The sequence below is a fragment of the Coenobita brevimanus genome, chromosome 104, assembly GCF_032717465.1.
Source record: "Coenobita brevimanus isolate Jiangsu-jjx chromosome 104, ASM3271746v2, whole genome shotgun sequence".
NCBI lineage: Eukaryota > Metazoa > Arthropoda > Malacostraca > Decapoda > Coenobitidae > Coenobita > Coenobita brevimanus.
The window spans coordinates 45,216,671-45,230,932 of NC_137057.1; the positions used below are offsets into that span (position 1 = coordinate 45,216,671).

Genomic DNA, 14,262 nt, shown 5'->3' on the forward strand with positions numbered 1-14,262 from the left:
TTTACCAATCATATATATATATATATATATATATATATATATATATATATTTATATATATAAAGGGAGGCAAAACTGGTGGAATACTGTATAATGACTGTTAGAAAAGAGGATTACAGAGCAAAATCTGAGTCATAGAGACTTTTAATTAATAACCTAAATCGTGCGGAAAGAAAGAATATTCAGAAGGGTAGTGGTGAACAGTGGGGATATTAAAGATGCATGGAGGGAGCACTATAACTGGTTGAAGAATGAGGAGTTTGACTGGGACAGGGAAGGTTTGGGGCCAGCAGATCCAATGTTTGGCTCTTGGCCTTTTATTGATGCTGCTACTGTAAGCGGGGCAATAGGCAGGATGCAGGTGGGGAAGGCAGCAGGTGTGTCTAGGTTGCCTGCTGAAATGTTGATAGCCTCTGGATATATAGGAGTGAGGTTAGTCACTGACCTGATACATATGATTATATATGAGTGTGTTGTTGCAGATGATTGGCTGAAGGCTGTAACTGTAAATGGGTACAAGAGGAAGCGTGATGCCCTGGAAAAAGGAAATTACAGAGGCATAGAGCTTTTAGACCAGATAATGAGGGTAATGAAGAGATTTCTAGAAGGTATGATTAGAGAAAGAGTGAACATTGATGAGATGCAGTTTGGGTTTATGCCTAACAAAGGGACCACTGATGCTATATTCACTGATTGACAACCGCAGGAAATATATAAAGAAAAGGGAAATGTACTTTACTTTTGTTGATTGGGGGAAGGCTAAAGTGAGGGGTGGGTGGAGGAAGTTCAGGGAGCTGTTACCTCTCCTGACATTGAGAAGGCTCTCCCTCTGTGCTAAGAGATCTTTGTTTCCAGAATGTGTTAGGAGTGTAATGCTAAATGGTAGTGAGACTTGGGCAGTAATGGAAGAGGATATTCACAGACTCAAACGTATAGGAATGACAATGATTAGGAGGATGTGCAGTGCGTCCCTGAGTGCGAGGCCTGGGAGGGGGCTAGGTTTACATTGAAAGAGTTGAGGGGTTGGATGGGACTGGAATGTATTAGCATTGTGAAGGGGTAGATTGAGAAGGTTTGGGCATGTGGATGGGATGGGGGATGATATATATATATATTTTTTTTTTAATGCAAGAAAGAAGGAACCAAAGGCTAAGCCCTCATGAACATTCCTTCCAAGAAAAAACAAAAACAATACAAAAGAGAGCCAACTTCAAGATCAGATCATTTCGAGATGCCTGGACACGCTGCGTCTGAAAGACTGGAGATCATAGGAAGTAGGAAATACAGACACAGGGAGACAGTTCCAGAGTTGACCTGTTGCATAAATGAAGGACTGGGAGTGACGGTTAACTCTTGCATTAGAAAAATGGACAGCAAAGGGATGAGAGTTTGTTGCTAGACGGGTGTTACGCACCCGTCGTAGTGGTGGAGGGATGCAAGCAGACAGTTCAGAGGAGCAGTGACCACTGAAGAAGTGATAGAAAAGAGATAAAGATGCAACAGTGCAGCGAAGAGACAAAGGTTGATGGGAGCCAGTAAGAGGAGGAGAACTGATGAGACAAATAGCCTCTGACTCCACCCTATTGAGATGAGCTGTATGTGGGGAGCCTCCCCACACATGAGAGTTGTACTCTAAACAGGGGCGAATAAAACCTGTGTATAAAGTCAACAACTGTGCAGGGGTAAAGAAGGCATGGAGTCGGCTTAGCACACCTAATCTCTTGGAAGCAGATTTTACAAGAGATGCAATATGATCCTTCCAAGATAAATCCCATGTGAATGAAACCCCAAGCATGTTCAAGGATGATGCAGGATTGAGCTGCATATTATTAAACATTAGTGGGTATACCTGTGGAAGATTTTGACGGGTTGATGAGTGTAAAAACTGAGTCTCTGATGCATTAAAAACAACAAGATTTTTTTTTTTACCTAGGTCAGAGATATAAGCCAAGTTAGACATTAGGTGTGCCATAGCCTTATCCCTTGTTTGTTGAAGTAACTGCTGAGATGGAAGTTGCAGGAACAGAATGGAATGGTGAAAGGTGGAATCATCAGCGTATGAGTGGATAGGATTAGATGTACAGCTTAGAAGATCTATCTATCTATCTATAGCCCGACGCCCTAATCCCACAAAGGGTGGCCGCAGACAAAACGCCTCCAAGTCACTCTGTCACCCACCATTTGACTCCCCTCCCCCCAACTCACCCCCCCCTCCCTCATATACCTCTCAACTCCATCCCTCCACCTCATCCTCGGTCTACCCCTCCCTCTCCCTCCCTCCACCTCACCTACATACACCCTCTTGGTCAGTCTTTCATTCTCCATTCTCTCCACATGTCCAAACCATCTCAGTGTATTTCTCCTAATCTTTTCAACCACATCCACATCTACCCCACAACGTTCCTTCACTTCTTCATTCGTCAACCTGTCCCTCCACGTCACTCCTCATGCTCCTCTCAAGTAACTCATTTCCACTGCTCTCACTCTTGACTTGTTCCCCTCTTGCAAGGTCCACGCCTCGCTTCCATACGTCAGGGTAGGGATCACAATACCATCATGCAGTGACTTCTTAACTTCCATACTCACCTCCCTATTTCTCATCACTGCTTTCAGTGTACCAACAACCTTTCTTCCCTGCTGTACCCTTTCACGTACTTCATCCCCCAAAGTTCCATCCTTACTCATCACACTACCCAAGTACTTGAATGCACTCACATTCTCCATATCCTCACCATCCAACCTCACTGCACACTCTGTGACTTCATTCCTCTCAAACACCATAACTTTACTTTTATTTACATTAACTTTCAGCTTCCTCCTCCTACACACTGTCCCAAATTCATTCACCAGACCTTGCAACTCCCATTCATCTTCACTCAACAATACTGTATCATCAGCAAACAGCAACACCGGAAGCTTCCAAATCTCACCCTCATTCATTAGGGCCATCCCCACATCCACTGCCCTACCTTGCACCTCCTTTACAACCCCATCCATATATATATTAAACAGCCATGGAGACATCACACACCCCTGTTTCAGTCCCACATTGAGATCAAAGAACTCACTCAGCTCACCATCCACTCGCACCGTAGCCCTAGCTCCCTCGTACATACTCTTCACAGCACTCAACACTTTCCCCTCCACTCCATATATTCTTAATACCTTCCACATACCTTGCCTATCTATTCTGTCATAAGCTTTCTCCAAGTCCATGAAGGCAGCATACACTTTCCTTCCCTTCTCTAGATACTTCTCCACTAAACATCTTAGAACAAATATCTGATCTACACACCCTTTTCCCTTCCTAAAAAAGGAAGAGAGTTGGTGATAGGACAGAGCCCTGAGGAACACCACAGTTAATAGATCTAGGAGAAGAACGATAGCCATCTACAACAGCTGCTATAGAACGACCAGAAAGGAAGCTAGCGATGAAGGCACAGATAGAAGGATAGAAACTGTAGGAGGGCAGTTTGGAAATTAAAGGTATATGCCAGACTCGATCAAATGCCTTTGAGATGTCAAGTGCAATGGCAAAGCTTTCGCCAAAGTCCCGAAAGGAGGATGACCAGGAGTAAGGTAGGCGAGAAGATCGCCAGTGGAGCGTCCCTGACGGAATCCATACTGATGATCAGAAAGAAGGTTGTAATAGGAAAGATGCTTTAAAATTTTTCTGTTAAGAATAGACTCAAAAACTTTTGAGATACAGGATGTTAAAGCAATTGGACGATAGTTAGAGGGTTGGGAATGGTCACCCTTCTTTGGGACTGGCTGAATGAGAGCAAACTTCCAGCAAGAAGGAATGGTACAAGTTGAAAGACAGAGGCGAAAGAGTTTACCTAGGTAGGGTGTAAGCACATAAGCACAGTTCTTGAGGACAACTGGAGGGACCCCATCAGGCCCATATGCCTTATTAGTATTGAGGTCAGTGATGGCAGAAAATACATCAGCTGAAGAAATTTTAATGTCAGCCATGAGGAAGTCAGAGGGGGGAAGTGATTGAGGAACAGCATGGGAATCGTGTAAGGTGGAACTGGAGGAGAAAGTCTGTGCAAACGGATCTGCTTTATCCATCCATCCATCCATCCATCCATCACTCAACCCTACGTTGCCCCATGAAGAGTGTAGGAGCCTGGGGCTAGGCAGTTGGTCCCGCTTTATCAGTAGAAGAAATAGCTACAGAACCATCAGAGTAGAAAAGAGGAGGGAAGGATGATGAGGTAAAGTTGTTAGAAAGGTTTTTGGCAAGATGCCAGAAGGAGTGGGAAGAATTCGAGTTGGAGAGCTGAGAGCATTTAGTACGGATGAAATTATTTTTAGAACGAAGAACAGACTTAGCACGATTCCGGGCAGAAACATAAAGATGACGTGATTCAGGAGTGGGTTGGCTCCGGTACCTTTTGTAGGCCCTCTCCTTGTTGCGGACGGCATTAGAACAAGCGTGATTAAACCAAGGCTTTCTTGCATTAGTCAAAGGATATGAGAAATGAATGTATGCTTCCATGCCCGAGAGAATAACCTCCGTAATGCACAAAGCACACTCAGATGGCTCCCGGCCATGGAAGCAATAATCATTCCAGGGAAAATCAAAGAAGTACTGCCTGAGGACTTCCCAATCCGCAGCTCCAAAATGCCACAGACAACGTTTCTTTGGAAGGTCCACAGGCCGTATCGGAGTGATAGGACAGGTTAAGGTGATAGGTTGTGATCAGAGGAGCCCAACGGAGAGAAAAGATTAACAGTGTAAGCAGAAGGACTAGTTGTAAGGATGAGGTCAAGTATGTTGGAACTCTCTCCAAGGTGGTCAGGGATACGGGTAGTGTGCTGTACAAGCTGCTCAAGGTCATTAAGGATAGAAAAGATGAAGGCTTGTTCACCAGGTGGATCAGTGAAAGGAGATCAGAAGAGCCAAAGGTGGTAGTGAACACTGAAATCTCCTAGAATGGAGATTTCAGAGAAAGGAGAAATGGACAGAATGTGTTCCATCGTAGAAGTAAGATAGTCAAAGAATTTTTGATAGTCAGTAGAATTAGAGAAAAGTAAACAGCGCAGATATATTTAGTCAGAGAATGACAGGAGAGCTGAAACCAGAGAGTATAGAATATTAATGTTAGGGGTAGGGTTGCGAGGGGCTGACCAAAACAGACCTAGGACAAGGTCACTGAGTGTGACTTCACGGGTAAGGGGCTGAATAGGGAAGCTTCCACAAATCGAGCAGCATGGACAGCTGCCATTAGGTGACCAAGGCCGACACGTGCAAGCATGTTGGAGCCTTCAATAATGAACGAATGAACAAACTGTACATTACCATGCTGAACAAGTTACCAGTAAGTGAGGGCTAAGTCTGCATGCAATCCTTGTTGTAAGACAGATATGCATTTCAAAATAACTCTTTTTTTTTTTCCAGACAACTGCTACTCTAAGTGGTGGGGAAACTCATACACTAACTTTGTGGCCTCAAGGGAATTTTAGTAGGCAATTTCTGTTATTTGCTGCAGACTTAGAAGCACTAAAACATCAAATATAGAATTTTATAATGCAGTACTTCAGTAGATCTCACCTGGAATGAGTATCTTGCCCTTGTTGTCTACAAGTGTGTTCATAAGGTAGATCAGGTCAGCCATGCCCTCATGGACGGTGCCACCAAACACACCCGAGTGCAGGTCCTTTGCACAGCATTCAACCTGAATATACCATCACATTTTCACTTAGTAGTTACTCTATCCTTCAGTGGCATGATATGTCTCAGGTTGTTTATACTTATGTACTGTTGTGACTGACTTGCACACACAACTGGCATGGGCCAGCAGCTGCACCAAGCACATTAAAGTCCTGTTTTATGAATCCTAAAAGCAACTGATGCACTGGGCAATGGAATACCAATTACTGTCAGTGGAGAGGTGACCCTCCTCCACTCAATATATCATTCACATGTACTGTATACTGTATGTTTGTGTGGATGGCTCTTTGGGGTGTAAGGTAAGATAGTGCATGTGGAAACTAGGTAGAGTGGCTGTGTTTGTCAGTGAGACAGGTTGTTGTCTGCCCCTTGGTGGAATTAATTCCAAGTCGGGAGGACTAGTATGTAGATGTTCCACTGGCCAACAGCCGGAGGCCTACTGTTAATACACCATAGTTCAAATCCTAGAGGTAACCAGATAGTTTCTACAGTAAAAGTCCCATTATTCGGCAGCTGATTATTCGGTAGATCCGACATTTCGGCAGTTTTGAGAAATAGTCCCATTTACGAAAATCTTTGATTGTTCGGCAGATGTCCGGAATCATCTCAGAAGTCCAGGAAGTGTTATCTGTGACTTGTAGGCCTAATGTTTCATTACACTTCTGTATGTTCACTAATTTCTATATTTTTTCAGACTCAGGTATAGTATTATATTGATTACAATATTGGATAGTATCATACAGTACAGCAACCACCCCCTCCAAATTAGCAAGGGTTACGTTCCAAGCCCCCTCGCTAATTCTTGAAATTCGTTCATTCTTGATGCATTCGTGAAAGTGTCATTTACTGGTAATTGCGTAGCCCATGAACCACTGATACTGTAATGCATTACCCATAAATAATGGTGCTTGTTAAATTAGTTTCCCCATTGTTTTTAGCTGTACGGCTGTGACAGCTCTAGTATTTTTATTCCTCAGCATAATGGAGGAAGGGACTGTCCTGTTTAACTAAACCTAATCTAACCGAGTTTAACTGTACCTAATAATTTAACCATACCTAACCTAACCTAAAGTCAGAAAAATACTTAAAAATAAACCGGAGGAATATGAATTGCTAAGGTCTCTCTGATGAAAGTTAAACGTACATTTAGCGCTCATTCTTTTGTTCGTTTTTGTGTTTAATGTGAAAGAGAGTACTGATGCAAACAGTAATATATCCCATTAACCCCTTAATAACCTCCGGCACTGAACAACCCTTTACAGTACCAATGTCAGTGATATCAAGTCAGTGTGAGCTATAAAGAAAATTGAACAATTATGGGGAGGGAACGAAGGTCACTGGTACATTTACACAACTCTATGCTAAGATTCCAAGCAGTCAGGCGGTTGGTTAATCTCAGATGTTTTCGCCCATTTGGTAAATGCCCCGTAACTTTATAAGTTTTTCCGTGACTCATAGCGAATCATAGCATGGGTTTGGAAAGCTAAATAACATTGCTAGGTGAGCCAGACGATTATTTTCACGTCTTTAAGAAAAACATGTGAAAGGACACAAGTCAAGAGTGAGAGCAGTGGAAATGAGTTATTTAAGAGGAGCCTGTGGAGTCACGTGGAGAGACAGGCTGACGAATGAGGATATAAAGGAGCGTTGTGGTGTGGATGTGGATGTGATAGGAAGCGTTGTGAGGAACACACTGAGGTGGTTTGGCCATGTGGAGAGGATGGAGGGTGAAAGATTGACGAAGAGAGTGTATGTGAGTGAGGTGGAGGGTGGAAGAGGGAGGGGGAGACCGAGGATGAGATGGAGGGATGGGGTGGAGAGGTATATGAGAGAGGGGGGTGTGAGTTGGGAGCAGGGCAGTGAAATGGCGGGGGACAGGGCGACTTGGAGGCGATTTGTTTGTGGCCACCCCAAACGGGATTGAGGCGTCTGGCAATAGATAGATAGATAGAAGAAAAACAAATTGATAGAAGAAAGGAAGAAACTTACTCTACGTACTCAGAGGGATTAAATTTCTTCCATTTTCTTAAAGATGTGAAGATAATCATCTGGCGCACCTAACAATGTGTTATTTAGTTTCCTAAACCCATGCTATGATTCACGGGAGAAGTTACAAAGTTACTGTGCATTTACCAAATGGGCGAAAACATCTGAGATTAACAGACCCTCTGACTGCATGGAATCGTATTGTAGAGTCGTGTAAACATGCCAGTGACCTTTGTTCCCTTCCCATAATTGTTCACAGTTTTTTACTGTAATGGGTTGTTCAATGCCGGAGGTTATTAACCCCTTAACCGCGGGGCGTCACTTTCGTGACGCTTGGGAGCAAGGGATCATACCGCGGGGCGTCGCTTTTGTGATTCTGTGTTATTTTGAATTCACCCGGGCTTTCAAGTGGGGGCTTGTATCATCTATCAGTACTGACAATGTCCAACACTAGTCAGCACTCCTAATCTCATCTGTACTCCCATCCATTGTTGACAATTTAGCCATTTCTCCCCGTTCTTGACTCCCCTCCCTACCCCCACTCCATTACCCTATCCTCTCGCCTGCCCGGCCATGCTACGCTAAGTAAATCTTCCCTGGAATTTTTCACTGATTTCATCCATTGATATAAGCCCTATGTCGTATTCTTATACCAAATAATATATACAAGAAAGAAATCAGGTAAGTGAGAGTGCCATACACCTGGAATTGGCTAATTATCACCTGACAACACCTCACGTGCACTCGTTCGCTAATTTTCGCTGTTTTTTTCCCCTTGAAATATGCCGTATAATCTATTTTCGTAATAAATATACATGTAAGGAGAGAAGGGAGAACCCTAAGTGATATTTACATTCACCTGGAACTACCTAATTTATAATGTATTGTCTACATTTCCTGCCAATCATATCAGTGCTACACAAAGCTGTTTCAAGATTTAACATTGGTAGCTCTGATTATATATCTCCTAAGTAGGCCTCTAATCTATTTTCGTAATAAATATACATGTAAGAAGGGAAGGGAGAAGCCTAAATGATATTTACATTCACCTGGAACTACCAAATTTATAATGTATTGTCTAGATTTCCTGCCAATCATATCAGTGCTAGGCTTAGCTGTTTCAAGAGCTACGTTGGTAGTGCTGAATAACCCTCAAGTAGGCCTCTCAACCCGGGCCGGCCCTCTAGCAGTTCTCTCTCAGATTCCGAAGAGGAGGTACGGCTCATCCTCTTGCTGACTTCAGGGCCTTTTTCACCCCCATGCAAGGGCCCTGTGACCTTTACCCCCTACTAAACCTCGTGTGGAAAGAGGTAAAGGGCTGACAATTGATAAAAGAGTGACTACGATCTTTCTATTGAGTAAAACAGTGCAAGTGGAATTGTAAATAATGTGTAAATAATGTGTAAACAGCAAGTGAAAGTAATGAATGTAAATATACGTGAACAATGGAAAATAGTTTTATAAGTTATTTCAAGTGACAGTGCACAACACAGTGTAAATAAAATAGAAATGTAAATAACGTAAATAAAATAGAGAACGTAAATAGAAATGTAAATGAGTAGTATTATAAGAATACGAGTATATACCCTAGGAGTAATGAAAGTGAAAGTTTCACTCTAGCATGTCTGAATGCTATGAGTTATGAGAGTGAAGATGAAAGTGACATTCACTCTCAGTGCCAGTATACAGGACGAGAAAGTGAATGCTACGTATTTTACTGAAAGAAATTGAATCCCTACAGTGACAATAAACTAATACTACTGAAGGAAACTTATGGATAAAGAATGTAGATATATATAAGCGTTATATAGTAATAGAAATATAAAGTGTGAGGGGTTTTATGAATAATAAATGACAGACTACCATGAGCGAACTAGTGCCAGTGCGACGATCAGACGCGCTCGTAATTTCCATTGCTTTCACAGTGTTTTTTTTTTTGAGTATGGATCCCAAACTACTTGAAAATTGTAGAATAGTGTTTATAGTGTTTGTATCTGGCTGTGGTAATCATATTACGGGTTGTCGGGAAGTGTAAAGTGGAGACTTCGTTACCCTACTTCAGAGGTCTCCACAAGTCCTACGGTAACCGACGAAGGCTCAACAATCATTCCAGGAGAAAGCTGAAGGTATGTGCCATAAGCATATGTAATTTTATTATTCTAGGACTAATAACTGATTTTTGGCAAATATTTTTTGAGAGTCTGTCGGAGCCCAAATAACCCCGCGGCACACGCAAGTCATTGGTAAACAAGCCCGCGGTGTAGGGGTTAAGGGGTTAATGGAATACATTACTGTTTCCATCAATACTCTCCCTTTCACATGTAAACAAAAAAAACGAAGAAAATAATGAATGCTAAATGTACGATTAACTTTCATCAGAAAGACCTTACCAATTCATATTCCTTCACTTCATTTTATGCAATTTTCAGACTATTTTATTTTGTGTTTGGAAAAAATACTGTATACAGCACTCACTCCAAACATATTTGTAATAACATAAGTAGTGATGAGTTCACCAATACAAGTGATGTACTGAGCTGGTAGGTAATATGTATCATTTCGGCCATCCAGGAAGTGTTATCTGACTTGTATGCCTACTGTGTCATTACACTTGTATAAGTTCACTAATTTATGTATATATACAGGTAACTCGCACGGAACACGATCTCACGGAACGCGCTCGCAATTATACACGGTAAGGGCTGGGATACATATAAGTCAACGTAAGATTAAAAAACCATTATGAAAACTACAAATTAACACAGGAGAGGCCTTTGAAAGATCAAATCCTCGAACGTCACCGCAGCCCGCAGTTTGTTTTGATTACGTGACGATCTAGGCAGGAAATTATTCAGTCAGTGAGACATTCCCGAGTACAGTGGCACAGTATTTGTAAGTTAAATATTTACAGTACTGTACTGTTCTGGTAAGTTTATGTGCAACTTAAAGTACTATTAAATAACGTTAAAGCAAGAAATAAAGTCTTATAACCAGTTTACCTGATAGGCGTCAGAATATTGCCTTTTTTATTTGTTCGTTTTTTCCACAGTACTGTACAGTATTTGTAAGTTAAATATTTACTGTTCTCGTATGTACTGTACTTGTAAGCACTTAAATAAAGTTAAATCATTGAATAAAGCCTTGTAACCAGTTAACCCAAATTATATGATTACCCATGATCGGCGTCGGAATATTGCCTTTTTTGTTTGTTCGTTAAACTCTTACTGTACTGCTTTTCTACAGTATTGTATTTGTAAGTTAAGTATTTACTGTTCTGGTATGTACTTGTAAGCAATTAAAGCATTAAATAAAGCCTTGTAACCAGTTAACCTGATTTATATGATTACCCATGATCGGCGTCGGAATATTGCCATTTTTGTTTGTTCGTTAAAGACTTATAATCAGAGAAAAATACATTTTTGTCTTGGTATCTTTAACTATTTGCTCAGGTTTGCTGTAATGGTTTGGATCATTTGATGCAACGTAACTTGTAGAAAACTGTGAAAACTTTCGGGAAGTGAACGAAAATCTGGGACATGAAACTGACCTTGACTTCACCCTCTCATGTATCATCTGTCAGTTCACCACCTGCTATCGTGAGGAGTGGATGTACAATTTTTTTGCTCGTGGCCATGCCTAACCACACATAGTTACACCCATTATCTCGACCCAGACAGAAAATACAACCTTTTTCCTCCCTTGCAAAACACAATCAACCACCCTGTTTACAAGACGGCAATATATATTGCGAAAATAACAAGGTAAAATGATAAAGATAAACGTAAAATGATAGAGAAAGATGAACATGTTATGACGGAAGAAGTATGTTTTCCCCGTCTGTAAACGTATTTATTTCTGCTTTGTATCTGTATTCGTAATAATTAGACTTATTGTTAGTTCTGAAACTGCATTACGATTCTATTCTTAGCCATTCTCACGGTGTGGGAGCTGGAAGTTGTGACACAACTTCCTTATTGCTAATCGGACTGACCCTCCACTTTATTCTCCCGTGGCAGAGTCTAGCCTTGGAGGACGTGCAGTTTTCTCATTTAGGACTGAAAATTCAACTCTTTCGCTCCCTTTTCCAAGCATGGGCACAACGATAACATAAAAAATAACTCGAAACTACCATAAACATATATCAAAAAGGTGAAAATGTATTCATAACATTTTTTTTTTTTCCAGCCATTCCTAACAGATTATGTACTGAAATCATTCAATATCACAGTACTGCATTTCTAAGTTAAATATGTACTGTTCTGGTATGTACTTGTAAGTTAAAGCACTGGTACCAGTTAACCTGATTTATATGATTACCTATGATCGGCGTTGGAATGTTTCCTTGTGTTTACGTACAGTATTTGTGTGTTGAAGTTTTGCTGTGGAGTACTGTACTGTATTTGTGAGTTATAACATTAAATAAACCTTCTAACCACTTAAAGTGCTTTCTAGTGATTACCAGTGACAGATAACAGCAAAACAACACATTTGGGGGGTCTAGGGAGCAAAATACGGGGTAGTTTAAATATACGCGATTTCGCACCTAACATGGCACGGTAGGAACGAAACCCACGTGTTCCGTGCGAGTTACCTGTATATTTCAGATTCAGGTACAGTACTGTATTGATTGCAGTATTGTACAGTATACTCTCTCCAAACAGTTGTAATACCATAAGTGGTGATGACAGTGATCACCAATATATTTAAGGTACTGAGTGGGTAGGTTTTTGATTATTCGGTAAATCCAACATCTCGGCATCATCCTGGTCCCATAGATGCCGAATAATGGGACTTTTACTGTATCATGTAAACACTGTCAGGGATATGGGAAGGTTTGAATGATCTGGACTATGATAATCAAGCCTTAGGCCATACTACAGTCCAAAAGAGCTAGGGTACCTTGTATCCATCCATCAATCATCCAATCCTACATTGCCCCATGAAGAGTGTAGGAGCCCAGGGCTAGGCATGTTGGTCCTGACATTTAAGATGAAAGTGACCAGCCTCACTCATCCCTGAGTGGCGTTACGTGAGCAATAACCCCAACCACCCCTTGGATATAAACCTTCACCGGCTCAATCTGATTGGAGCGCCTTAATTATCCACTAAACCATCAGGTGCCATGATTTGGTTATATGGTTACCACCCAGCACAGTAAATGGTTTCCTGCTGTACAGGAAACCATTCGGCTTGTCACTCAGTGTAGAGTCATCCACAGGCAGAAGTAACAGGAAAGAATGAAGGAAAGAAAGACAAAAGAGGGAGTGTAAAGTCACCCATAGGCAGAAGGACGAGGAAAGAATGAAGTAAAGAAAGACAGAAGAGGAAGGAAGAAAGGAGAGAGGAGAGGAAAGGACAGACACCCAAGAGCAGCACTACATCGAGTGAGTGGATGGTGAGCGCGTGCACCTACCACCAGGAACCTTGTAAACTGCAGAATTAGGATTTTCTGCCATTTATGTGCTGCACAAAAATATCAGTTACCTACAATACAAACAGTTTTACTGCCTTGAAATGAAGGAGACCATACTTAAGCAGGAACAGTGCTAATTATGTCAATATCTTTCATAGTTTAATCATAAAGTACCTCAAAATTAAAAAGGACATATTTAAGCAGGAACAGGTCAAATATTACATCAATTTCTCTCTTAGCATAATGCAGTTACATTCAAAGATTACTGTCCAATATGAAAAAGAACAGTAAACTCTTAATTATTCATCACTATATTTTCTGTCTTACATCATTATCCATCACAGCAAATGGCTGAATTTAATAAAATTTCCTGGTTAACCCTGCCTCCAGGGGTCGGGTGTACACTGTGTACAGTACAGAACAATAATATCTGATCATGCTTATTCCAGTATTTACAGGTGTTATTCTATGCTTGAACAATTATGCATTACAGGTATGGGTTTCATTGAGGGTTAGAATACCTCATTTGGGGAGGTTTTGGGTCACTATCCATCAGTATATGAGCATCTGACACCCCCATGATCTATATGCTAAATATAAGAAAGTTTACTATACAGTAAAATTTTTTATTTTGGCTCAGTTTTTACGATGATCAGATGAAAGAGCTAGACTTCCACTGTCCACTACATTACACCAAGTAAACCTATGGATATCTTTTTTGTTATTTTCTTGCTATTTCCTAATAATATTATTCAGCTAAGGATAAAATTTTGAACAGGAGGAGTTAGTTTTATTGAACCCCTTCCATGAGGTCTTCCATACATTGAAGAGACGTGTCTGGTAGCACAAAGAATAAATTACAAAAGGATGTCAGATTCAACATGATAAGGACAGATGACCAGCCTACCCTCTTTGGTGGTATCACATGATTTATTTTAAAAACTTCCGTCACCACTTACGAATCTAACCTATGCAAGGCTGTCAATGTAACTGGGACATCCTAACCATTAAAACCATCTTCATATTTTAACTCAGTGGTTACTCTGCTATACTCTGTTCCCTCAGTCTTAAACTAGAACTGCCATCCTTCCATTTCAAATGCTGAACTGAACAAGAGATGCACACTTGAATCTGATGATCGTCACAAAGTTGTAGGGAAAGGATGTTGGGCCACAGACATGTCC

At 41.1% G+C, this 14,262-nt stretch overlaps 1 protein-coding gene across 3 annotated transcripts in view; it reads right to left on the reverse strand.

Annotated features, from left to right (window-relative positions):
* Window positions 1-14,262, reverse strand: part of Cndp2 (Cytosolic non-specific dipeptidase 2) — a 65,641-nt gene that overhangs the window by 25,122 nt on the left and 26,257 nt on the right. For all 3 annotated transcript variants that reach the window (XM_080285106.1, XM_080285104.1, XM_080285105.1), the window contains exon 6: window positions 5,560-5,683. In XM_080285106.1, the coding sequence (XP_080141232.1) occupies window positions 5,560-5,683 (124 nt within the window). The remainder of the gene's footprint in view (window positions 1-5,559; window positions 5,684-14,262) is intronic.